This window comes from Leptidea sinapis, chromosome 13, assembly GCF_905404315.1.
Source record: "Leptidea sinapis chromosome 13, ilLepSina1.1, whole genome shotgun sequence".
Taxonomy (NCBI): Eukaryota; Metazoa; Arthropoda; class Insecta; order Lepidoptera; family Pieridae; genus Leptidea; species Leptidea sinapis.
The window spans coordinates 11896003-11923606 of record NC_066277.1 but is presented as its reverse complement, the minus strand read 5'-3'; the positions used below and the strand labels follow the sequence as shown (position 1 = coordinate 11923606).

The 27604-nt window shown below is 36.0% G+C and overlaps 1 protein-coding gene across 2 annotated transcripts; it reads left to right on the top strand.

Moving 5' to 3' along the window:
• The first annotated feature begins 6337 nt into the window (after positions 1-6337).
• On the top strand, positions 6338-27418 carry LOC126967419 (venom serine protease 34-like). 2 transcript variants are annotated; one of them, XM_050811875.1, is made up of 10 exons: positions 6338-6417; positions 8961-9038; positions 10702-10839; positions 11827-11953; positions 14529-14632; positions 17972-18176; positions 19840-19903; positions 22822-22955; positions 23496-23647; positions 27220-27418. In XM_050811875.1, exons 1-10 carry the CDS (start codon positions 6415-6417, stop codon positions 27397-27399), a joined length of 1185 nt encoding a protein of 394 aa, XP_050667832.1. In that variant the 5' UTR covers positions 6338-6414; the 3' UTR covers positions 27400-27418. The 2 variants fall into 2 exon arrangements, with proteins under 2 accessions (XP_050667832.1, XP_050667833.1); XM_050811876.1 differs by lacking the exon at positions 6338-6417 and adding an exon at positions 8413-8455.
• Positions 27419-27604: the final 186 nt, after the last annotated feature.

Sequence of the window (27604 nt, the reverse complement as noted above, 5' to 3'; positions counted from 1 at the left end):
CACCGGCGTCAACTCAGGGGCACACGTTCTAAGCACGATTGGAGAAATGCCATCCGGCCCGCTCGAATTCCTGACGTCCAACGAAAACAGAGCTCGCCTAACAGTTTTCTGTCTGAACTGTACTTCAGGCATAGAGCTTAAACACCGCGGGATGGTCGGCGGTGTTTTTCCGTTGTCGTCAAGAGTCGTGTTGGAGGCGAAAAGAGCGCACAGGAGATCGGCTTTCTCTTTTGCCGTATGGGCCAGGGTGTCATTCCTCATGTGCAACGGCGGCATGGACGGCTGGCTGAAGTTACTAAGAGCAGCTTTCGACAACGACCAGAACTTGCGTGTTGAACTGGCGACAACGACCAGACGTCGGGTAACTGGAAAGCTGCTCGCCGATTTTGACGACGTGTTTTGACTTTGCACGGGCGATTTGCCGCTTAAAAAATCTGGAAGCACGGTTGTATTTCCTCTTTAGAACTATGCAGTTCGGATCCTTTGTGCCCAGCGCCGCAACCCAAGTTCGATACGCCTGTTTTTTGCAGTCAGATGCTGCTATAACTGACGCATCGAACCAGGGCTGTGATCTGCCACCGATCGGTACTACAGAGCTTGGTATAAAAATATCCATGCACTGTTGTATCACATCGGCTACTGCAACGGCGCAGGCACTAGGATCATCCGAAGGGAAACAAACCCTGCTCCAAGGGTAGGATGCAAAAAAGAAACGCATCCTATCCCAATCTGCTGACTTGTAGTGCTAAATGCAGCGGGTCGCTGGTGGTCTGCGACGTGGGCGTCGTATAGGCACTACACTCCTGACCAGGCAATGGTCGGACGTTCCGAGAGGGGCGTTGACAATGACCTGGTAACCGTCGGGATGTGTAGTCAGCAGAAGATCTAATAAGGACGGCATGTGGCTATCCACATCCGGGAGCCGCGTTGGCGACTCAACCAATTGGGACAGATCGTACGCCAATGCAAAATTATGCACAGATCGCCCTGCGTAGTCTGTGGTACGTGATCCAAGCCATTCGGCATTGTGCCCGTTGAAATCACCCAAGACTACGATTTCAACGGAGGGGATCTGTGCAAACACGTCGTCAATTGCCGCTTGAACGCAGCCCATGAGATGATCGGTTTCTGCGTTACCACTATGGGACCTGTAGACACACGCATAGATGCGGACGCGGTCCTCTAAATCTACGCGGAGCCAGAGAGTGGACAGGTCCCTACCCTCAAAATTGCCGAGACGGCGACAGCAGATATCCGCCCTAACGTACACACATACCCCGGCATGAGGCAAAAAATTGTGCTCAATTTTGTACCCGGGGTACGTTAAATATGACGTATCGCTAGGTCGAGATATCTGCGTCTCCGTAAGGAAACACAAGGCCGGCTTCGCCGTCTCAAGGTGGTGGTGGACGGCGTTTAAGTTGGAGTGAATTACCCTGATATTGCAAAAGTCCACGTTGAGTGTGGAGCAGGGTGCAGTGGTGTTACTGCCTCGTTTGTCCTTGGTCATGCGCGGTACTGTGCCCTCCCCAGAATACGAAGGGCAGCCCGAGCTAGAGTGCTCGGGGAGGGATTCTCCGACTCTGGTAGAGCCGGTACCCTCCTGGGGTACTATCTCTTTAGGGACCGATTTCATAATCTTTGTAGGGGATGGGGGGGGGAATGGTCTCTGGTCCTCGACACTAACCTATGCGAAACATAGCGGCACTAGGCCGCTACTTCACGCCGGTATTCTGTGCGAGTGTGGTACTTAACCCGGACGAGTCTGGCCCGATTGTGCTGACGTCAAAAGACGGCTGCGTGACTCTCCCACTTCTAAACTGGTTACCCATACGTTAAATGTCCTCCTTTTCCATAAAAAAGGGCATATATGCCCTGTTATTCCTAGTGCGTATTATTATCATTAGAGCGTAAAAAGAATAGGGGAGTCCCAGGCCCAAGGCGACAAACTTATGAGGCGACTAGGGCATTTCTAAGTGGGAGAGTCCCGCTGTTGTCCTATGATGACAGAACGAATGGGCCCGAGCAAGTCCTAATTCTAAGTAAAAATACAAAACAATTCAATAGGTAGTTATAATAAAGGGAATTGAAGTATTACAAGCTAATATATCACATATTTTGACCAGTGGGAGGCTCCTTTGGACAGGATGCCGGCTAGATTATGGGTAACACAACGGCGCCTATTTCTGCTTTCGGTCTGAAGGGCGCCGTAGCTAGCTAAATTACTGGACAAATGAGACTTAACATCTTATGTATAAAGGTGACGAGCGTAATCGTAGTGCCGCTCAGAATAATTGGGTTATCCAAAAATCCTGAGCGGCACTGCATTGTAATGGTCATGGCGTATCAATTACCATCTGCTGAACGTCCTGTCTCGTCCCTTATTTCCATAAAAAGAAACCTATATAAAAGTCACAACTTCTGCGTACCAACATAACGTAGGTCCTTGTGTATTTTTATCATAAGAACAATAAATGTATTTAATGATATCCACTTCACAAAATTTACAGTTTTCCTTAACTATTCAAAATCAAGGTGTACTATCTGCGGGCTCTGTCCTTACACTACATATACATAAATTAATAATGAAGATAAGTTTTTGTGTTCAAATATCTATTAATTAACACAGCCCTATCCAACAGCATGCGTCCCGTGACGCCAAGGATAGTTAGCAGGAAAGTAGGTATAGTTGAGGGTTAGGTATTGATTTTGGGTATTATCATTGAATTGAAAGGAGATAAGGTGGAGAGGATATTTTTGAACCATTAATTATTAAATGATAATTAGCACTCAAGATAGGGTTCAACCCTTAAACGGTTAAGAGGGGACCCAGCTGAAACGTAATAATTACAAAAATAGTGAAACGTAATAATTTGAAAAATAAGTATTTGAAGAAACTATTGCTATCGCGCCGCGCCCGAAGATGAATTATCTATGTGTGCGTGAATAGTCGTTGTTTGTGTGAGTAACGCGTTATAAAGGGGTGCGCGCACGCAGCAAGCACAATACAAGTACCTAATAGAATTCTATTATGTACTTTATTGTGCCGCGACAAAAGTTTTGTTCTAGGAAGGGTACATAATATGAAAAAATTATGTTTTAACCGCTGAAGCGGGATTTTTAAAATTAATTTAATGTGACTCTATTTTAATTTCTGATGCCACTGATCAGTCAGTATCTATAAATAAATTTAAATATTTTACTATATAAAAATTGGTCTGTTGTAAGTCCTACTATTCCAAAGCTAAATATCCGACCACATACGATTGTTTTATAGCAATATCAATGACAATACAATATTGTATATTTTATTAAAAAGAGCTCAAAAAAAGGATGCTGGGAGAGATTCTTGCGCCGCTTCTTCGCTCTCAGAGTGCCATTTGTTTCCAAAGCGGTAGTAGTATCAAGTATATAAGAAATGACATCAAAAATTCAAATCAAGACTACTAAAGCAATCAGTTTTGAGAAATATAATAAAAATATAAATGCCTTTTTATTCCTTATAAATAAAATATATTAAAACATTCATACCTATCATTTTAAACAAGGTAAGTAATAAATTTTCTCTACAATGTGTTTGTGCCTTGTTATACAAATATACTCAATCGATATAAAAATAATTCCTTAACCAATTTAACTCTAACATTTTCTATGTTGGGGTGGTGGCGTCTCCATAAAACTGAACATATGAACCGTGAAACCAAATGCGACACAAAAACCTAATGCCTTCAACTAATTGCATTTTAATTAATAAGTGATTATGAATATTTAGATAGAGCACAACCTTACAGCGTGTTTAATAGATTTTATCGATAATATGTCTATAATGACGGCATCTTTAAACCACATATGTAAGTACTTCACTTAGAGCCACCCATTTTATAACAACCATCGTTATGAGTGGCTGCTTTGAAATAACTGTCAAAAACTCGCAGAGAAGAATGTTAGTAAAAACCAATTACAATAAATTACCTCTTAATTTTAACATTTACATTTGCTAAAAAAATATAGGGTAGACAAGTTTAGGTAACTTGGGTGCAAAGTGACGTATATCACTTAAGAGGTATGAAGCTTAGATAATTTATACGTCTAGATTGAGTCTGTTGCTGTTAGACAACCGATAAAAACAGGCCAGGAATATTAGTAATTATTAGTGTGCGTGACAAGCCACTCGCGATTTGTATGACACTGTGTTAGTGGGCGTGAATTGGTCAAACTAGAGGTTAGTTCTAAAGTCTATTTTTTTGACACTTTCACAGGTGTCATTGTCTAGCTAGACGTTTAACGGCCGTTCCCAATATACAGTCTATCTCTTGAGATAAAAATCGTAACTATCGTTGACTTTTCTGTCCCAATAAACTTATCGACGGTAATTCACCTTATCCGTACACGCTGTCTGTCAATAGGGCGACGTATAGCTAACTAGCGATAGAAATTTGTATGGAAATTGTAATTCACGCGTCCCAATACAAGGCGATAATAATGATTTATCGGGTATATTGGGACAGCTTCAGATTATTGACAGCTAATTACTGACAGTAGAAGGTAGTAATTTATCTCTATCTGTAGATAGTATATTGGGAAAGGCCGTAAATGATCTAAGGTATGAAGTAATAGTTGCACGTATCAATAATACAAAAAGGGTTACCGCAATTCTTTCCTGATATCAATGAAGTTTGGGATTTGATAACTCATACAGAAGAAGAAATAGAGCTATAAAAGGCAATCATTTTCTCAACATTGATTCCTTTAGAAGTCTTTTTGATGTCACTTCTAACACTACCACCGCTTCGGAAACAAATGGCGCTTTGAGATAGAAGCTAGTAGAAGCTTTTGATCTACCAAACAAAGAAGTAGTCTTCTAAGGAGAAATAATTAAGAAGGAACTTTTACAAAATCTCTAGAACTATTCAATATATGATGAAGATGAAACCTGGAAAAGAAGAAAAATCACAAAGATAGAAAAACTGGTGGTTATTCCCTGTATATTGGCTGGTTTCAGTCCATGCAGCTAAGAATAAAGATAGCCTTCCTGGGTCGAACTGATGGAAGAACATGTTACACACCCAAAATACTTCTGGGCCGAAGTCTTAAAATATACTGGTACAGATAGAAGGGTACTACAATGGCTCCTTTTTCTGCCTGCAAACAGTCCGTAATGTGCAAACACTATTCTTAATTCGGTTTGAGGGGTGACGCAGCCAGTGGGCTATGAATAAGAACATGAACAATATGAACAAGAATCCTGACCGGCTTCATTATAATAGGCAGAGCGTATCACTTAACATCAGATGAATTATTGCTGGGCAGCGTCCGGGAAACTCCATGAAATTCTCGTCCCAAATATCTGAAGACGAACGTTTTCAACCAGTGTGTGTTGCCAGTGATGACTTATGGTACGCAGACGTGGTTGCTAACTATAGAACCGATGAGAAAGCTCACAGTCGCTCAGAGGGCAATGGAGAGGGCTATCTATGCTAGGAGTTTCCCTGCAAGATCGAATCAGAAATGTGGAGATCTGTAGTCTAAAGTGATATAACCCAAGTAATTGCGAAACTGAAGTGGCAGTGGGAAAGACGCATAGTTCGATGGAAATTTGGCCGGTGGGGTAGAGAATTCTTCGAATGGCATGCACCGGAAAGACACAGTGTTCGTAGGCACAAGATAGACCGACGATCTGGTCAAGATCGCTAGAATACGTTGGATAAAGGCAGCGCAGGACCGATCGTCGTGGAAATATTTGAGTAAGGCCTTTGTACAGCAGTGGACGTCTTCCGGCTGATGATGATGATGATGAATTATTGCTCATCTCGTCACTTTTCATCATAAAACGATGTCCTACAGCCAGATTCAGTCTACTTAAAATGATATTAATTGTCTACAAGACAATCTCGGTCATTCCGAAATCACTTCATTTTTACTCATAGAACGCAATCAATGTGTTTAGTAAAATCTTGTTATCTATTAAGCGTGCTCTGTCTAAAATTATATAGATGTATGACAAAGAAGCTACAGCAACAAATAAATCGCGGCATTTACACAAATACAAATATGTCATGGTGAATTTCTGTTATCTGGTTTATAGCATAGATTAGTGACGCTGCTGATAATAACACGACGTTTATTAACAATTAAAATCGTGCCATCTTCAACACGACTTGTCATTTGTGGCGCGAAAACTGACGTTTCTGTTTTTTTTTTCTATAATAGTTCGCGGGTTTCGTGTTGTTTCAAGTTGTTTGTGAATTTAAAGAAATTCACTGACGTTCAATATCTCTTTAGTCCTAAAAACCTTTTTTGGTGGACAGTTTTTTTTTAATTCTAAATAAAGGAGACGAATTTATTTTTGTATTTTTATGTGCGTCTTGAAAAAATTTTTTTGGGGATTATTAATTTGCTGTTTTTTAATAAATTATGGTAAGTATTAGTTATTATAAAAGATATTTCAAGCAGAATATTGGTGTATTAACGTGTACTACTCAGTCAAAAAAGTACCGGTTAAAGATAAAAAATACACAAAATCTTATATTAAGGACTGGTCTCTGGCGCTCCAACTAGATACCGCAATACCTCAGGACAATTTTTTATTATGGCAACTATTAGATACTTGTGTGCGTGGCATCTTGACACTCAATGGCATCTTTCAAATTTGGGTGTTATTTTACATTGAAATTATAAAATACATATGGCTTACTGGATGATATGTGATCCCAGTGTAATTCTTATTTCTTTTAATATTATTTTTACAAAGTTTTACTACGCAACCCAGCCTTAATCTAAGACACAAAATGTTAGTTATTCATTCAAATTTATATTTATATATACATTTAGAAAAGTAATATGATTTTTCAAATTTGTTCAGATCAACAAATTCAAAGTATTAAACTAAAATACAAAATTTACCACAAATACAATAGCATCTCTACAGACCTCTAAGTATCAAATATGTTTAGTCTATTATCAAATTAATTCAAACTTAATTTTGTGTTTATAATTGTTTGTTTTTTCCGTCGAAAATGCCACGCAGTCTTGTGCTGAGCAAATGCGAAGTTTATTGTAAAAAAGTTATTTTGATTTGTGTGATATCGACGTGATTTAGAGCGGCAATATTAGCGACGTTACAATGGATGCTACGAAAACTTACGAAAGTATAGTTAAAGCTGGGAAATCACTGCAAAAGACAGTCAAAGGAGTCGATACTGAGTTTTAGCAAATGTAAAGAAAACCAGTGGGAGCCTTCCTTGTACAGGACGCCGGCTAGATTATGGGGACCACAACGGTGCCTATTTCTGAAGTGAAGCAATAATGTGTAAACATTATTGTGTTTCGGTCTGAAGGGCGCCGTAGCTAGTGAATTTACTGGGCAAATGAAACGTAACATCTTACGTCTCAAGGTGACGAGCGCAGTTGTAGTGCCGCTCAGAATTTTTGGGTTTTCAATAATTCTGAGTGGCACTGCATTATAATGGGCAGGGCGTATCAATTACCATCAGCTGAACGTCCGGCTCGTCTCGTTCCTTATTTTCATTAAAATAAAACCATTTGTTTGCTCTGCTTCCAAAAATTACATAATTAGGAACAGTTCAGAAATAATTTGTATTTTTTTTTCTTAAATAAAAATATTTTGTTCGTACGTCCCGTTTCGTGCGTTTTACTTAACTATAAGATTGTCCTAGCATGTCCAGTACCAGTGGGAGGCTCCTTTGCACGGGATGCCGGCTAGATTATGGGTTCCACAACGGTGCCTATTTCTGCCGTGAAGCAGTAATGTGTAAGCATTACTGTGTTTCGGTCGGAAGCGCGCAAGAAGAAAATTCATTTTTTCATAACATTTCTATTTTTTATAGACAGTGATAAAAAAATTACCAAAATACCCTTACTTTTACAGTTAGAGCCATGCTAATCTTTGTATCAAGATAAAAATTGTACGAAAATTAATTCACTGTACGCCAATACTATACCACTAGCATGGCTCGATTCCTCAAGGCCGTTGGCTTAGTTCCCAGCCTTAAGTGATATTAACATCTGTGCCTGTTTGGCTTTAATCCGGTTTAGAGTTAGTAATATGCGGCTATACTTCTTTTAGAACTTCCGAAGTAAGTTCAGCAGGGCAATTTTGAATGCGTGACAGGTCACGCGAGAATTTCTTAAAAAATTAGTAAAACAAAAAATAATTACGAGCAAAATAGTGTGGCAGTCAATGATATTAAAAGATAAATATCATTGGTGGCAGTAGATAGTTCATCGCGATATGAAAAATTAACATATTATCACTAAATCAAGATAGAAGCTCATATCAGATTTAAATATAGAGATATTTTATTAACTTAATGAAATAACATATGGATAAGATATTAAGAATTTATATAAAGAGGTAGTTTTTTGATAACATTTATTATGGTATAGGTTTTTGTATATTCTTGGGTTCCTTCTACGGATTACAACTATTATCATGGTAAGTTTTTTTTTTATGGAATAGGAGGACAAACGAGCGTACGGGTCACCTGGTGTCACTGGTGGTGGTGTTGATCACCGCCGTCCACACTCTCCTGCAACAGAGGAAGAAGATTCCAGTTTTAAGATCAGTTTAGAATTGAAGGATATTTAGATTAAAGATTGGTTTTGCGGTCCAACTAAATACCGCATTACCTAAGAACAATAGCTTTGTGCCAATCAGAATTTTTGGGTTTTTCAAGAATCTTGGAGACAATGTAATGGGCAGGGCGTATCAATTGCCATCAGATGAACGTCCTGCTCGTATCGTCCCTTATTGTTGTGTATAAAAAAAACACTCTTTTACCGCAATAGGTAAATTATATTATTCCCGCTAATTTAAATTTAATCAACTGTATCTACAAAAATAGAAATTCATTCAAAAAATTTCACACTCACAATGACGTGAGTAAAAGCTATTACGAGTAATAAAAATAAAAATATTAAAATTGTCTTACTTCTTTCAGATATTTAGATCATACATCTTGGCGTTTCTGTTCATTTATGCTCTTGCACAAAACCCTAACTGTGACTACAGCCAAAATGTGAGTAAAAACATTTATTTAAGTAAAAATATTTATATTCTTGATATTTGGTAGATCATCAGCCTATTAGATACTTTTTTTTTTTCGAGAAGAGGAAAATACATTTACCTATTGAAGAATGTCGGGCTCGGGTGTAAATACCCCCTACCGTCTAAAAACCTCCTCTGTGCTGATAGCCATATAGCCCTAAAGGCTTTTACAGCGAAGCCGGGCGGGTGTCTTGGAGGCCGAAAATGTAGCTCACAGGCGCGGGGCGTCTATGAAGGAGGCTCGAACCTCAGACCGCCTGCTCTCTAGGCTGGATGGAGAGAAGATCACTAACGATCTAATATTTATCTGTTAGTCCAATGGACTCTAGGTTTGAAGAGACTTCGCACTCGCCGGCGAGTGCGGTGATATATGTATGTGTGTTTTTAAATTTGTGTGAATGTATGTAAGTGTGTGACTATTTGTGTGTAGTGTTATTGTAGGTGTGTGACTATGATGTGAGTGGTGTTAAACGATTACAGGACGAGGACTATCTCGTTGGGCTTCTAACAAAGTGTGTGAATTGTATTATATTAGGTTGCGGCCACTAGAAATTGTCAAAATGACAGCGGTTTGTTGTACATCGATTAGATACTGTGACATGGAATAAAGGTAAAGGATCGTTTGTATAGGTTGGTTTGAGTTCTTGTCAGTTAAATAATAATGACCGGGTGAGTGCAGTTTTAACGAATGGTTAAATAGTTTCTAGTTATGAATAATAGAAATTATCTGTTTATTTTGTCTAAAGTTATATAAAATTTATTAGCAAAGAGTAAGAGTATCAATGGTGAATAGGCCACCTAATGGCCCTTCCGCATAAAAGAGAAAATATCGTTAAGTTATATACTTACATATGTAAAAGAATTAAAATGTTGTGCATGCAGTTAACTAACACGAACTAAAGGACTTTTAATGGAAGAGCCTCCTCTTCCATTACAAACCCTTTAAGTCCTGGTCCTCACCCTATTTTATATACAAATGATTTAAGTTTTCTTTAGTGTTAATTCCGCCAATATTTGTCTTTAAACAATTCGACACGTGTTTCGCCTATACACGAGGCATCCTCAGGACGTGTTGTCTCGGAAAAATCTGGCACTAGACTCAAGTCTCGAAACTACTAAAGAAAACTTAAATCATTTATATGATTATGGATTTCCGCAAAGTAACGCCTACTTCAATAAATTTTCCTATTTTATATAAAAATATTTGAATTTGTATTGATTTTACATTATTCACGGTAGTGTGGCCGTAGCAACAGGTGCACATACGTATAGGGAAAGAATCGCACAAGGCAGTTGCTATGACGACCTGTATAGCCGAGTGGTTAGCGATCATACCTACTAAGCTAGAGGTCCCGGGTTCGAATCCCGGTAGGTGCAAGCATTTATATGATGAATATGGATGTTTGTTTCCGAGTCATGGATGCTTAAATGTATTTATGTATGTTTCACTAAGTATATTGTATTAAATATATCGATGTCTTGCAACCCATAAAACAGGCTATTTATGCTTAATTTGGGGAATTAAATGAATATGAGCACTTAAGCGTTATAATAAGTTGTACACTGTTAATAAATACTAAAATAATTCGATTCGAGCCTGTGTTTAGCTTAATAATTATTAAATCCAATTTCAGGTTCAAGTGGGGTCAACGTACTACGTGTACAGTCCTAATTATCCCAACAAGTACCCTGCCGGGGTTCAGTGTCGTTGGATTGCAACATGTCCTACGGGATACAACTGCCGACTCGATTGCCAGCTTAATATTCCGCAGGTATTTTGGCAATCACAAAAAAAAAGGAAGGAATAAGTATTTATTTGCAACAAACATAGTATTATAACCAAACTAAATAAAGTGCTGTATTACATAAATAAGTGTTTTCCAAAGAGGAATATGAAAGCAATTGGTCGCCGCCGGTCAAAAAATAATAAAATTATGTTTAATATGGTTACGCTGCGGAAAATATATAAAAAAAAGTAGCCATACCATATTATGTTCAACTACTGTAGTTATGTCACTATCACTACTTTTTTAGATTTTAAAGTTGATAAAAGTGCCTACAATATTCAAACCATATTAATTATACCTTTGTATTAAATCTTTATCCAATTACATGATAATATTAAAGACAGTCATTAAATAAGAACAGAGGTGCTCAAGCTTGAACTGCTAGCGATCTACCTCAAAATTTGTAGACACGATCGGTCGGCTCTGAGAGGCTTCAAGTATGTGTGATGAAGGATTGTCGTCTAGGTAGAGTGTCACGATGACATAGATATTAGTTTTGCGCAAAATATGCATTTTTTTAGTCAATGTCAGTGTAGGTCTGCTCTTAAATGTCAATGAAAAAAATCATAATTATTATTCAAAATTGCGAGTTTATTGGTTCTTACAAAACAAACGCGTTCTAAAGTTCTAAGCTTAACTAAAGAGTAACTTTGGGTGTTGAAGCGTGACACTGCATGTCCTGAGCATACTTTTCATAAGATGGTACGTAATTACCGATTTTAGTTTATTATACCGGATTTTTTTCTCGAGATCGACTCAAAAAGCACTCGCGATCGACCTGTCGATCCCGATCGACCGTTTGAGCACCCCTGCATTAGGAGTTCAACATACATCAGGACACTGGATTTATACATATATATAAAAAGATATGATCAGTAAGAAAATTAGTTTCGTATGGAGTATCTACTGTAAATGTAGCGAAAATCAAAAAAAAATTGTTATCCACAATATTAATGTTCTGCTTGCTTTCAGTCCAGCGGCTGTACAATGGATCGACTGCTCATATCAAAGAACGGAGATCCCCAACTGGCTGGAGCAGAGCCCTACTGTGGCAGCGGTACTCTTACTGCCATTTCAACTGGCCAAAAAATTAGTATTGGTAAGTTTATTTACTTTTATAGACAATATGTTATGTTTTTTTTAAAGTAATAACCATCACTTCTAGGATTAATACACAAATAAGGTTATCAACTATAAAGTAGATCCTGTAGATAAAGCCACAACCTGAGAGTTGAACGAAGCAAACAGAATTTTATAACGAGGCGGTACTCGAACGGTTAGCTCAGTTGGGCAGAGCACCGGCACGGAACGCCGGCGGTCGTGGGTTCGAATCCCGCATCGTTCATAAAGTTTTGTTTTTCAAATTTTATTTTTGTACTTTTATAGATACGATTTTACTTAAACTACGTTTTAAATTCTTTCGTAGACTTGCTCCTTAGAAGCCCGTTTCTCCTTTTTTGTAGTTATATTCTTGTTAAAATATTAGGTAATTTTTGTGGCTTAGAATAAATGAATGATGAATTATCAATACGTTATAGTTTTCATACGTGTGCTATAACTAATGATTATATGGTCTAAACATGTACAAATGTCGGTCAACTGCACACGAATGGCTCCTTTTGCAAGATTACTGTCACACAGAGAGACTTCTGGAGGTCTTGGATAGTTAGCACACCGATAAACCGAGAACACCCTATCGTACGCATGTTTGCACATACACCCTCTCTCTCTCTCACACACACACACACATACACACACACTCATACATACACACACACACACACACACTTACACACACACACACACACATTACCTCTATCCTTTGGAATTTCAAGCTTTTTAGTCACTGTGTAAAAGTGGAATCCTGGTGACCAGTAATACAGGTATTTTATTACCTACCACAGGCACCAGCGATCCACAACCAAAACTTATGTATCCCCTGTATTTTTAAGTTTTCGTATTTGTGTTTTTAAAAAAAAAATAACACACGGTTCGTCATGATCACTAAAATGGCATTTCGTGCGACGGAGTCGTGTGCCGGGTCATTTCATCCTTTCCTCAAATATGTGCGAAGGGAACGATGGCTGGTCCATGCGTTAACTCGTGATCGGGTGCTTCTTGTGGTGCCAGATAGTTATAGTTAATAAATCATTTATTTAAGTTGGATGCAATTATTAATTAAGACAGTAATCACGACCATCATGTTCACGAAGCATCCTTACACACACAATTAATTCAATCTCCAAAGATTGATGCATCCAATATAGGATAATTAATATTTACACACTTTACTTAGTGCTTTTTATGAAATATTTAATTTTGAATACTTTTAAAAGAATAGCCGTTGGGTTTCTTGTATGTTCTTCTCACGAGCTCTACTTTTACGGAACAGTATTTCAAATTCCTTAAATATTTTCAATGTCGATTCAAAAGTGCTTAGTTTATGCCAAATTGAAAAATGTTTATTTGACTTTGACTTCTTATACAACTGTTGTATAAAATACAAATTTAAAATTGTATAATGAAAATTAAGTGGATCAGAACCATTTTTATGCCATACAATATATGACACACAGTGGGTTATGTTGGTATTTAGCTAATTTTCCTTTTTGAAATATAATTTTATTTATTTATTTATTTATTTAGATTCACCAGTGGTAATTACAATAATACATTTATAATTATTATGCTAATTTTCAAGGGTCTTATTACTAAATGCATTACCTTTTAAGGTGAATACCGCATGCTAAAGTGTGTGTGAAATAGTTATATAAAATAAGATCTATTATTGAAGATCTTGTAGCTGTACCTACAACCAATAATATCAATTAATACAAATGTCTAATATCTAACTTGTAACGTAGCATTATAGATCGTAGAAATAGTAATCGTGCATAATAACTGTAATAAGCGTATGCCGAAAGATTCGTTCTGAAAGGAACATTTTATTTTATATAACGTAATATTAGCTCTGATAAGAACCATTTCATAATGCTGTACATCAACTGATAGAATCATACAGATCACCAGTAATAATCTCATCAATGTACGAACATCGTCACGTTCTCTCGACGATCGCAGATATACTCACGTGATCAGTCATATTCTCCGCGTTACACAACCGCACAGCAAGGCCGAGCGCCGAGCGGACTCGACTGACGTCTACGAGTGAAGCGTCGGGACTCGGGGGTCGATCGCTATTCATGCAATTTTAATCAATGAGCAACAGCGTAGGTGCTGAATGCTCATTGACATCGTATGATCTAGGTTCGACACGAGTTTACACAAACTGCGATAGCATTAGTTTTAGAGCGAGATAGAACACATAATATTATTCTCAATTCTCAGTGAATGAAACATTTTACTATTGGTTAAAATGTAAGCTCTAGTATTGGTGTGTATTTTCTGAACTTGTAAATATTTTTAAGTAACAATTGTGATTGGGTAACTAGTTTTAAAGATTTTGTATATATATCGTGTAACTTTTAAATAAATCATATCTTCCACATATTCCTCACAGTGAAGCAGTTGTTTTATTTAATCGCCAAACGCTCAGTCTCTAAAATCTTTTACGCGGCTTTCAGTCATCTGAACTGGGAGAAACTGCGATAAAGCGTAATTAATATTTTTCCTAAAATATTAAATTAAACTCTTTAATTTTTCCTTGATTCTAGGTTTGATTACATCTTACTACAGCAGTGGAGGTACATTTTTGTGTACATTAACAGCTCAACGAAGTTCCACTCCAAATACATGCTCCTGTGGGATAAGAAAGATGGCAAGTTTTATCCCATAAAAATATTTTGGAGGTGTATGTTCCGCTGCGCTCTAACTAGATACCGCACTATCTAAGAACAATAGCGGCAACTATTTGATGCTCTTGTGCGTGACATCTTAACACTCAATGGCATCTATCAAATTTTGTAAGACACGCTTCGTGTTATTTTACAAAGTTTTACTACGGAACCCGGCATTTTATTTTCAATTATAAGCAAATGATACGAGAACATGTGGCACGTCAACGTCACACATTGTTCGAGACTGGCTCGAGTACGCCCATTTACTAACTACGCTTGCGGTATCTAGTTGGAGAGCAGCGGAGACCAATCAAAAATCAATCATTCGGGATGACAAAATATTAACACATTCATGACTTATTGTTGCACGGGGCCTTAAGCTCTGTTTTAAGTTTCTGTTCTTTGAAAATTGGATTAATTACTTATTAATTTGTTGGCCCACATATATAACTAAACCATGTTTATTAATTTAATCATATAAAACTATTAAAATATCATTTTGTAGCTATTTCGTTTCTAATTATGTTTCTATGTCAATATCCTACAGCGGTCTTGTTTATTATGATTCACCCCACTTTAAATCGCACCAATTTAAGAAACTTAATTACAATAACTCTTTAGTAAATTTATTTGTGTGTGTGACATGGGACCTTTTTCATTGTCGATAAGCTATTGCTAGAACTTTTATAGCACCTGGACGACCGAGCCTTGCTCACACTTTTAAGAAGCTACAAAACTTGAACATAAAAAACTAATAGGACATCTGGATTCTAACCGGGGTCTTCTGATTTTGGGATCACCAAATGTCCCATCTGAGCTATTACAGTCTTGTATATAGTGGCGAAATTTACCTTTGTGTTCTAATGTTATTGTAGCAGTTTCTCATTAAAACACGGATAAAACTAGATTTTTAAAAATTGAAACCTAGCTAGATCGATTTCTCTCCCCCGAAACTACCTGTATTCTAAATTTCATTAAAATCGTTAGAGCCGTTTCCGAGATTCAGATTATACACACATCAAAAGAGTCTAAGCAACATGTACTAATTTAAATTTTAGGTTGGTTTTTCACAATATAACGTTGTATTTTATTTTTAAAATAATATTTTTAGGGTCCTAAAATAATGATGTAAAAATAACAGCTGTTGTCTTTATAAGTTCTTTTAATAAATAATATTGGAATATACTGCAGAAACTAAGGTTCATAAGAAACTAAACATTTTTTTAACAAAATGAAATTTCTAAAGAAAATGAATTTTGTTAAATTATTGTGAAAGAATAGGATAATTTAATACAAAGTATGGCCTCCTCTGCTATTCAGAACTTGTCAGCGACATTGTTGCTTAGACTTTTTTGACGTGTGTATATACTCGTATACAAGAATTGCTCGTTTAAAGATATAAGATATTTATTATATTTATATTTGGACTCAGAGTGATTCACAAACTAAGCTGGATATATTATGCTTTTCATTCTTTACAATATTTTGATAATATTGATCTTTGCCCTGTCGGGTTTCATTAAATAAACAGCAACCAAACTAATTTTGAACTTGATTTTGATGCATGCAGAAAGCTAACAGAAACTAAAAAACCATTTAAAATTTTTACGATCTACTTCCAGCACACAATAAAACAGGACAATATTTCTTTGGCATTGCGTAGAGATATGGGGACTTAATGCGTCTTTTTGCTTATATAATATCACGGAAAGTGTTCATAGGATTTGTTCAGGTTCATACCATCAGGAAATATCATCAACCGGATATTACGTCAAATGTGAAATCCCTACCGCATCACGCTGATTTCTGGCATTCGAATGCATTATTGAATTTTTGGGTGAAAAACTATTGTCTATACACTTTTACTATCATAACGAGAGTCAAAAGATATTGAATTTTGAATATTGATAGTCTACTAGAGCCTAGTTTCTTTAGTAGCATAACGTTTCATTAAATTTTAATTACTTAAAAATTAAAATTGAATAATGTAATGGAGAGACGACAATAATATATTTATTAAACAAAATGCAGATATACAATAGGTCTTAAATAATTTCCGATGAGCCTATTATGAATCGAGAGACGACAAAATCTGATCATTTTGTATATAGTGCAATAGAAAACCGAAGCTATTCAACAAGTTCAAAAACAAATACTTCACTTGGTGCCACATCACAGTTGGCATGCCTCAAGGTGGCGTGTTTTCTCCTCTCCTTTTTGCTATTTTCATTAATTTTTTATCTTCAAAACTTTCTTCCCTCTACCATTTGTATGCTAATGCTCTACATATTCACGACCCCTCACTTGTAGAGAATCTCGCATCAATAATTGGTTTACTTAATTCAGATTTTTTTTTATTGAAAAGGTTTCACTAAATGGTGGCAGATGTATGGACTTTGTTTAAATTTAGACACAGTCTCACAAGGAATAGTTATTGGCAGGTCACCCTTTATTTCTCGTATTGATTGGTCGATTTTTTGCCTAAATAATGACATTGTATAAAAAGGCATCAAAGGCAATAGGTATTTTCTCAAAATTGATTCCTTTAGAATTCTTTTCGATGTTGTTGCAATGTACTAGGTCAGCTTTTTACGCCTTGATCATACATTATCATGGAACTTGCTTCAATTGACTTTATTTTTGGTCATTCTCATAGCCTTTGTTAAGATCCAAAAACATAAGAATAAATAAAATTATTAAGCCGGGTCCACATATAACGAACGACGGCGAAACAGAATTCTATGGAATAAAAAATCAATAATTGTGTATGTGGCGAATAAAAAGAAGGCACTTTCACCAGCTTAGCTTCTCGTTGTTTATCGAGTGTGGACAAGGCTTAATACATAATCTAGTTTATAAATGGTATTAAGGACTATTTCTTTCAACATGTATTTCTCTAGCATAGTAGGTACTTATATAAAATGGACTGTAAATGAGTAAGTATTTTTTTTGTGAATACGTTGACTTTTTTATGAAAATTAGGGACGAGACGAGCAATACGTTCAGCTGATGGTAATTGATACGCACTACCAAGTACAATGCAATGCCGCTCAGAATTATTGAAAAATCCAAAAATTCTGAGTGACATTACAACTGCGCTCGTCACCTTGAGACATTAGATGTTACGTTTCATTTGGCCAGTAATTTAACTAGCTACGGCGCCCTTCAGAGCGAAACACAGTAATGCTTACACATTACTAGCCATAATCTAGCCCGCATCCTGTGCAAAGGAGTCTCCCACTGGTAAAATGTAATATGTGATAAATTAAATTTAGACTTTTATATTAGACTTGGTATTAACATTTTATTGATTATTTCAGCGGCGTATTGTTGGTGGCACAGACGCCAGCCCCAATGAGTTCCCCATGATGGCAGGTCTGGTGGAGTACGAAGGACAGGCCTCAATTATTTGTGGAGGAGTTATTATATCCAACCGCTATGTACTTACTGCAGCCCATTGTCTGCTGGACAGGAACTATAATAATTTGGCAATTATTGTTGGCGAACATGATACAAGCACTGGGGGTAAGAAACATACCATTACTTAAACAATTTGTTATGTTTTCAAAAAGGTAACCCTCACTTCTGGGATAAAAACACAAATATAATTTGAAAACGAAATTTTATGAACGATGCGGGACTCATTGATTCACAGATGAAGCCACAACCTGATCGTTGAGCAAAACATACAAAATTTTATGACGATACGTCACTCGAACGGTTAGCTAAGTTGGAAGAGCACTTGCACGGAACGGGAGAGGTCATGGGTTCGAGTCCCGCATCGTTCATAAAAAAAATATTTTCAAATTTTATTTGTGTATACTCCTACAGAATAAGATCTGTATGTGACACATTTTTTTAATGTGGAGCTAACAGCTTAAAATTTATTGCGGCAGTGTTCCATTCCAACCAAAAGGTAAAAAAAATACACGAAGAGTATTAAATTCAGGCAAGACACAGCCTCACAGGCATCAAAGCATTTATTTTTTCAAAATTGATTCTTTTACAATTATTTTTGATGTAATTGCAATCTCATATACCCTTCAGTAAGTCAATACAAACGAATAAACGTACGAAAATACGAAGAGTATATTTTTTATTAATAAGTAATTAAGCATTATTGATAAGTAAAGTAAGTAAAAATTGTACCACAACGGCGCCTATTTCTGCCGTGAAGCACTCACGTGTAAGCAAGAGAATTTGTACGTCTAGATAGACCCTCTTGCTTCTAGACAACTGATGAAAACAGGCCAGACATACTACCTTAGTGTGCGTGACATTCGCGATGACAGTCACTTTGTGTGCGTGTCAAAACAGAGGTTCACAGTCAACCTAAATTTTTTTTATATCTAGACGTATAAATGCCCTAAGCTTATTATTTTATAAAAAAAACTATAGTAAATAGTGTCTGTGACTACTTGTTTCAATTAAAGCAATCGACTGTCAAAAGTAACCCTCCAGGTAATAAATAAGTAAAAAAAAACATACCGACGAATTGAGAACCTCCTCCTTCTTTGAAGTCGGTTAAAAATAGATGCTTACAGTCAATTGTTAGCAATTATTTTGGGTTTTGCTTTTAACATGCGTACAACAAGACAAATTTTAGAAACCACAAGAAATTTTGTGCCTTTTAAATAATATAGACAATTTAGTTTCTTTATAATCTACTAGAGTAGGTTCTTTTTTCTTATAGGTGTTTTTTCTATTTTTAATATACTTCTTAGGTTTATTAATGACAACCAGAGCCCTTTACCTTCAGTGCCTCTCACTGAGGTCTAGTGCCAAAATGGTATAATATTTTATCGGGTAGGTAATCCTACACTACTCCTAACTTAAAAATTGTATCGAAAGATCGACAACGATAGAGCTACCTTATTAATTTATGTTTATTAAAAAGCATATATTTTCGCAAAATAAGTATAAAAACAGCTACTTTGTGGAATAAATTACCGGCTGCGGTATTCCCGAACCGATACGACTTAGGGACCTTCAAGAAAGAAGCATACTCCCACCTTAAAGGCCGGCAACGCAGATCTTGACACCTGATGTTGCGGTTGCTTCATCTTTCCCCATCCTATGAGCCTCTTGCCTGTTTGCCCCCTCTTGTATAAAAAAATATAAAGAAATACTAGGAGTTTTCACTCACAAGGAGTCTTAACTAACCTTTTTAATTTAATTTAACTTTCAGCTGAGACTCCGGGCACAAGGGCGTATCGATTATCACAATTCCTGCCTCACCCAATGTTTAACAAGTAAGGTTATAATTTCTTTGATAAAAAATGATTAATAATTAGAATATAACACTAAAATAGCTTATTATAAGAGGCCTTGAGATTTAGCAGCCTCATCCACGTATATGGCAAGTTTAATTTGCATAATCAATCCCAAAAGTGAGGGAATTCACTTTTAAAATAACAAATCATTTAGATTTGAAAGAGGGACATCTCAAGTCAATTTCCTAATATGCAAATATTGGGGTTGAACATGTTATCAACTGTGAAGTAGATCCTGTAGATGAAGCCACAACCTGAGACTTGAACAAAGCATACAGGATTAAATAAAGGATACGTCACTCGAATGGTTGGTAAAGTTGGAAGAGCGCTCGTAAAGAACGCGAGAGGTCGCAGATTCATGTCCCGCATCGTTCATAAAATTTTGTTCTCAAATTTAAATTGTGTAATTAATCCCAGAGGTGAGGTTTATCACTGTAAATAATAACGAATTGTTTAATTTGTATGACAATTAAGTAAGATTTATCACACTTAAGAGTCACTGCAATGGTGCGAAAAAAACGCTGGTTGTCGTACTGTTATCTTGCAATAATACTACAGAAACCACAGGAGCATTGCCGGCTTTTGAGGTACGAACCCATTCACTTCTCATATGGCAATCTAATTAAGAAGTTAAAAGAAATATAATAATATGTGCTAAATCTGTTCAACTCCGACGAACAGTTCAAAAGCTAGAAGTAATTAGATTCAACATTTCATTGAAACATATCGTGAGCGATTAGTACTTCCCATAACAATCTTGATTTGTAGAATCAGTTTTCAGTAATAATATTCATAAACTGTGAAATAATTGTTTACGTTTTCGTCATTCCTTATAACAAAACTTTTACCGGTACGGTGATAATTATTGAGCGATGACGTCGTTTATAATTCAGCTAATTGTCGTATTCTAAACTTTATTTTATTATTTATATATTACAAGCTGACTCGACAGACGTTGTTCTGTATATAATAAATAAAATAATGTTTTTATATGAATTTGTCAATAATATATCATAACATCAGAAATTACTTCGTAAAATATGCACCCTGCTGTCGTAATGAAATTGTTTCACAGCAGAACTGTCAAACCGTGCGTCAATAAATTCTCTCATAGAAATTATGTATGGACACATCAAAGTAAAAACAAATTTGTTGTTTTTGTTAAATTTTGCAGCATTTTCCTATTTATTCACCTTTTAAACCTTCCCTGGACTTCCACAAATAATTATTCAATAAGCATTCATAGTATTATGTCCTATGGTATATTGTTATGGGGCAGTGCGGCCGATATTAATACTATCTTTGTGCTGCAGAAGAGGGCTATTCGCGCGATTTATAACCTAGGTCCTAAAGAATCATTAAGAGAAAAATTTAAAGAAATAAACATTTTGACTGTTGCTTCTCAATACATTTTTGATAATGTTTTGTATGTTCATAAGCACATTGACGAATTTTCTAGAAACTGTGACATTCATAATGTTAACACGTGGAACAAACATAAACTTGTTATGCCTACTACTCGGTTGGGTCGAGTTAGTAAGTCTTTTGTTGGGCGATGTATAAGCTTCTACAATATGATCCCAGAAAATGTACAAAACAAATGTGTTACGAAATTTAAAAGAATTGTTAAAAAACGTTTGTGTGGGAAAGGTTATTATAGCATAAACGATTTTCTTAATGACACCACGGACTGGGATTAAAGCGAACACCCTCAGGCTCTTTAATTATTAATGCTTATTGTACGATATTACATTGTAATCCATATTTTATATAAAAAAAAAAGCCCGCTGAGTTTCTTGCGCCCATTCTTCTCAGGTCTGAGGCAGTCTCTTTTGAATGGGTGGTAGATTTTGACGTTCAATAAGTGATAAATCCTATTTTGAATAAAAATATTTGAATTTGAATTTGAATTTGAATTCAAGACCTAAATTTGCCAAATCGGTCCAGCCGTTCTCGAGTTTTAGCGAGACTAACGAACAGCAATTCATTTTTATATATATAGATAGATTATGTATATCAAAACTGGGTAACAAAAATTTTATTAAACCTTCTATTTATTTATTTTGTTATTTCTTTGATACTCCATTTGTGCCCGATGTCTGTTTTTGGTTCAGTAACGATCATGCACTGTTTATTGCGTACGAGATATGGGATGAAACGACCCCAAAGGAAGGTCACCGGAAGCCAGGTAGCCGTCTGGATGTGAGATCAACAGAAGCTCCATCAGTGAAGCTCTTCCACGTTTAGAGTTCGTGTCGGCACAATTACCAGTCAGACCAAATGCTTAAGCGAAATTATAAGTCTTAAACTTCTTCTGTGTAATAACAAAAAAAATTATATTAATTATATTTAAACACGAATCGAAGCTTGTCTAATGTGTGTCTAACGGAAAAATTATATTCAAGGAAGATTTAGATTATAATATGATGACAGATAGATGTCAAAAATTGCGTTCCGTTCCTTTTGTTCTTGAATAGTTCAGTTTATGTTGAGCTTAGCGACGTTTTACTTAAACACAAGCTGAACACTGTTTTGTCATAGAAAAAGATAAACACCATGTTAGACGTCGTTATTGTTAGGTCACTGACGCTGTTATAGTTAGGTAACTGTCTAACAAAACATAAGCCATGTTTAAATTAATTTTGTAATTACACTGAATGTCTTTATTTGTCAATACAGAATTACATGACAGGGAGAAGTAATTTTAAACTTGAAGTAACTTTACACTGCGTTCATTAATAAGATAGCTTATGTAAATGTTAATCAAATTCGAAGAGTTAGTTAATTACTATTTATGACAATTAGATGTAGTCATGTCTTGGCTGCAGGAACAGACCAACGGAATGCCACACGAAAATGTTCATATAAGTTAATCATTTCATATTTGTTTATTTCAGGAATACATATGACTACGATATCGCCATTTTGAAGACAGCACAACAGATGGAGTTTAACGAATACGTGAGTGCGGCGTGTCTACCATTTAAGTTCGCTAATTATGATTTTGCCAACCAGAAAGTCATCATTTTGGGTAAGTATTCTAAATTTTCATAAAACATAGTTTACTTATCTGCCTTATGATATAAGGCTCTCAATCCATTCATAAACCTACGCCTCTACGAAACAGCAGCTCCGAAAATCTCCAAATCTCGGGGATCACAGAATTTTGCAGTTTGCGCCTTTTTTATGGCACAAGAATCACAGGAGCGTTACCTGCATTTTAAAAAGTTGTACGCGCTTTATTTGACCCATGTTGTATCGTCCTGGAAACACCGCACAAGTAATCTCATTCAATAGTTTGGTAATTTGTGGAAGAAAGTTTTAAGGAACAGCAGATGGTGTGCTAAATTAGGTCGTGTCGTCAAAATGTAACAGAGAATAAATATGATCACCATAGTATATTGTCTACAAACTACAAAAAATACATAATCTGGAATATACTATAAAGCAAAAGTTAGTATGTGAAAACTTAGTAGAATCACACGAATGACAAATACTCACTTTTGTTGCACGTGGAAAAGAATATCTTTAAAGACGGGTATAAATACTAAATTAGTAATCTGAACTTCAGGCTGGGGCACGCTTTTCATCGGTGGTCCTCGACCAAACGTGCTGCAGAAAGTCGAAGTGAACGTGATAAGCCAGCCATCTTGCCAGCGAAGTGTCCGTACGCTCACATCCAGGCAGATGTGTACGTTCACACCGGGGAAGGACGCCTGTCAGGTAACACTTTTATCGCTACGTAATGTATTAAGTTATGTTTTTGAAGTTATACTTCTTTGGGCACCTTATAAAAAAATGATTAGAGTGAATTTTTAACATACGCGCGTGTCACTGTAACACAAATGCAACAGGTTGAAGTTGGTTCCTAAAATTTTCTGACGTTTGCGTCATTCGTTATTTTTTTTTTGGTTTCTTCGTCCATTATTAGGACAGGCAAAGGGTTCAAGTCCATACAGCCATATACATTATTTAATAATTAAAAGCCATCTTTGCAAGATTTTTACATAATTGTTCTTTCTAAAAACAAAGAATAGCTCGAGGAATAATTAATTATTTATTAAAATAATATTTAAATAATAATTGCTTCGTTAGGCCAAAGAAGTATAACTTCTTGCGTGCATACAAAAGTAAAGACACACACTTTTTTTAATGATTTCCCTAACTATTAGTTGTGATAAAGTATACAATTATTTTTATTTATTATTAAATAAAACAATTTTTTAAGTGAAATTTCTTTATCGACGTTTGAGATAAATTTTATAGAAATGTCGTCACAATTTTCAGTTACGCTCTGTGTTGTTTTTTTAAATCAAAGTTCAGTATAGTGACGTAAAGAAAAATTTAAAAAAAAAAACAAAAAGTTGGTTTTTTGAATTTTTCACATAAATTTTAAGGTTATGTGAAAAAAGTGTGAAATTAATAGTTTTTAATGCCCACAACTTTGCCATTGACCTTTTTTCCATGGGACTTGTAGTTTGCCTAAAATTGAGATACACCTTTTTTTACCCTAACACACCCCCCCTTTTCCACTTCCCGACCTCAGATCACCCGTAATTTATTTTTCCTTTCATTTTTGTTATATTCTCTTCCTTTTCCAATAGGTTTCATCCTACAATAATTTTTATCACTTTTAATCATTTTCAAAGGCACTGGTCTAATGAAGCTGTTACTATAGTGTGCGCAGAAGCGCTAGTCACCGCCTGAGGTATGTGAGCGGCAGGGCGGGGGAGGTAGACAAACTTCAAGCTAACTCAGTCTGCCGTCGACCATATACATCGTGTGCGTCTTGTCAATCGCGCCCTCTCCCGTCTCACCCCCCACATACCTCAGAAGGTCTAGACTAGCTCTTCCGCGTGCACTATAGTAAAAAAAAATATTTCAAATAATTTTCACTTCTTACCTTTGTATACACACTTTTTATGATTAATATGGATGAATTAGAACCCCCGCTTCTATACAGCACGCCTGGTTCTCAAGGACGTGATATTTAGTAATCTTATAAATAAAATAAATATTAATTGACAATTCCTAAACAGAAACTTAAGTAATTAATTACAAAACGCATATTGACCGCGCGGGAGCACAAATAAATCTAACGCGGGCTCGGGCTACAGAAGCGGGAAGGTTAACAAGAACCTGTCGGCGCTTGCGCTTAACATACAGAAAAGTCCCGCGGTGCGGTGATGTATCCATATTACTTTATTAATAGGTGAATTTGTTTTAAGAGTATTTTATTTTATTCAATAATTAAAACTAACATTGAGTACCGATTACTTTCCTTAATATGTTACCGTCTCATAAATATCTCTTATTTTAGTAAAGGTAAGCCTAACGTGATCTGTCACTATAGAATATTAGTTGTTAAATGACTGATGATAATAATATGAGAATTATTGTTATTATGGACGAAAATTGATTGAAAACACAACTTAATAAAGTTTAAAAATCTGACATATTGTAATCTGTATTTGTATTTTTATAGTTCAATTGTATTAATGAATTTGTTTGCTTAGATTATAATTATTACTACATGTAGAACAACGCATCATCAAAATTTCTTATTACAATACTAATACGTTGATAGACAGGTTTCTAGTACAAAATACTTAATAATAATTAACTAACATGTTAAAAGGCATAAAAAGGCATAAAAGGCATTTATTTTCTCAAAATTGATTCATTTAGAATTCTTTTTGATGTCATTTCTTATACTACTAGATACTACTACCGCTTCGGAAACAAATGGCGCTCTGAGAGAGAAGAAGCGGCGCAAGAAACTCTCCCAGCATTCTTTTTTTTTGCGCTCTTTTCAATAAAAATATACAATATTGTACAGTTGCTATAAAATAATCACAATCTAGTCCCAGGCTGTCCGATCATTTAGATATTCAGCAGTGGAGTAATAGGATTTACGACAGAGCCATTTTTTTATAAAACATTTAAATTTATTTATAGACAATGCCTGAACAGTGGCTGGGACTTTATTGTAGAAGTGTATACATTTACCCTTTAAGCTATTATGTATCTTATGAAGCCTACTAGAATTAGTTACAAGCAATCCCTTATTTCTAGTGTTATAATAATGAAAATCACTATTAAGAGCAAAAAGGTGACGATTTTTGTGAACATATATTAAATTTTCATAAATGTACTGACAATAAACAGTCATAATATTTATTTCTTTAAATTTTTCTTTGAGAGACTGTCTATAACCAAGCTGATATATAGCACGAACAGCTCTCTTTTGCAGAGCAAACACTATATCAATGTCAGCAGCATGACCCCATAGTAATATACCGTACGTCATGATGCTGTGAAAATAACTAAAGTACACTAATCTAGCGGTCGCAACATTCGTGTACTCTCTAATCTTTCTAACTGCATATGCCGCAGAGCTGAGTCTATCTGCTAGATGGGTAATATGTGGACCCCACTGAAGCTTTTTATCTAACGTGATACCCAGGAAGACCGTAGTGTCCACAAGTTCCAATCTCTGGTCATTTATAAGTACGTTGGTTTGTACCTCCGCTGTGTTTGGTGTAATGAACCGTAAACACTTTGTTTTTTTACTGTTTAAGTGCAGATTATTCGTCTCAAACCAACGTACTATCTTTGAGAGTGCATTGCTTACCTCGTCATCAATATCCGCACGTCGCTTCACTTTAAAAATAATTGAAGTATCATCAGCAAACAATACAATCTCATGGCTATCATCTACCACAAACGGTAGATCGTTAATATATATAAGAAACAAGAAAGGACCGAGAATAGAACCCTGTGGAACACCTATTCGCACAGGTTTACCCGAAGACCGTTTGCTATTTACATCGACTATCTGAACTCTTTCGCTTAAATATGATTTTAACAGATTTAGGGCTCTATTTTTCACTCCATAATGCTTTAGTTTTAGGAGTAAAGTTTCATGGTGGACGCAGTCAAATGCTTTTGACAAATCACAAAAAATGCCCAATGCATCCTGTGACTCTTCCCAGGCGTCAAGGATGTGCTCAATGAGTCTAGTACCCGCATTAATTGTTGATAAACTCTTCATTGTTTTTGAATTGAAATTGAATTGAAGAAAAATCTTCATTGTTATATTTTTGTACATTAGTACTAATACATTCCCCAATAGGGGCTTGTATGTCGATTATTTTACAATTTTGCCCAATAGAAGCATGTTTATTAAATAATACTACAGAGGAAGTAGTTTGTTGACTAAACAAGTTAAGTTAAATGACTTCACTGTCCAGTGCAACTCTACAACTGACAGATTTTTTTATTTGTATTTTCAGTACGACTCCGGCGGTCCGCTGTTGTATACTGACCCGCAAACAGGTTTGCTGTTTAGTACAGGCCTCGTCAGTTTCGGCCAATCCTGTGCATCTGCAGATCAGCCGGGAGTCAACACACGAATCACCAATTTACTAAACTGGATAGTGAGAAGTGCCCCTGCTGACTACTGTGTGAAATAAAAATTAATATGATTTATAATGTTGTTTTATTCTCATTTTATACTGGGCCAAGATGCTGATCAAGCTAAAGCAGATATCATGATGCATTGAGGCTGACCTATCTGTCAACTTGTACTGCTATTTCGCAACTGTTTTACATATTAGAATGTATTCACAACAACTCTAGAAATTTTATTTATAATGGTAATAATTTAGCTCTCAATTG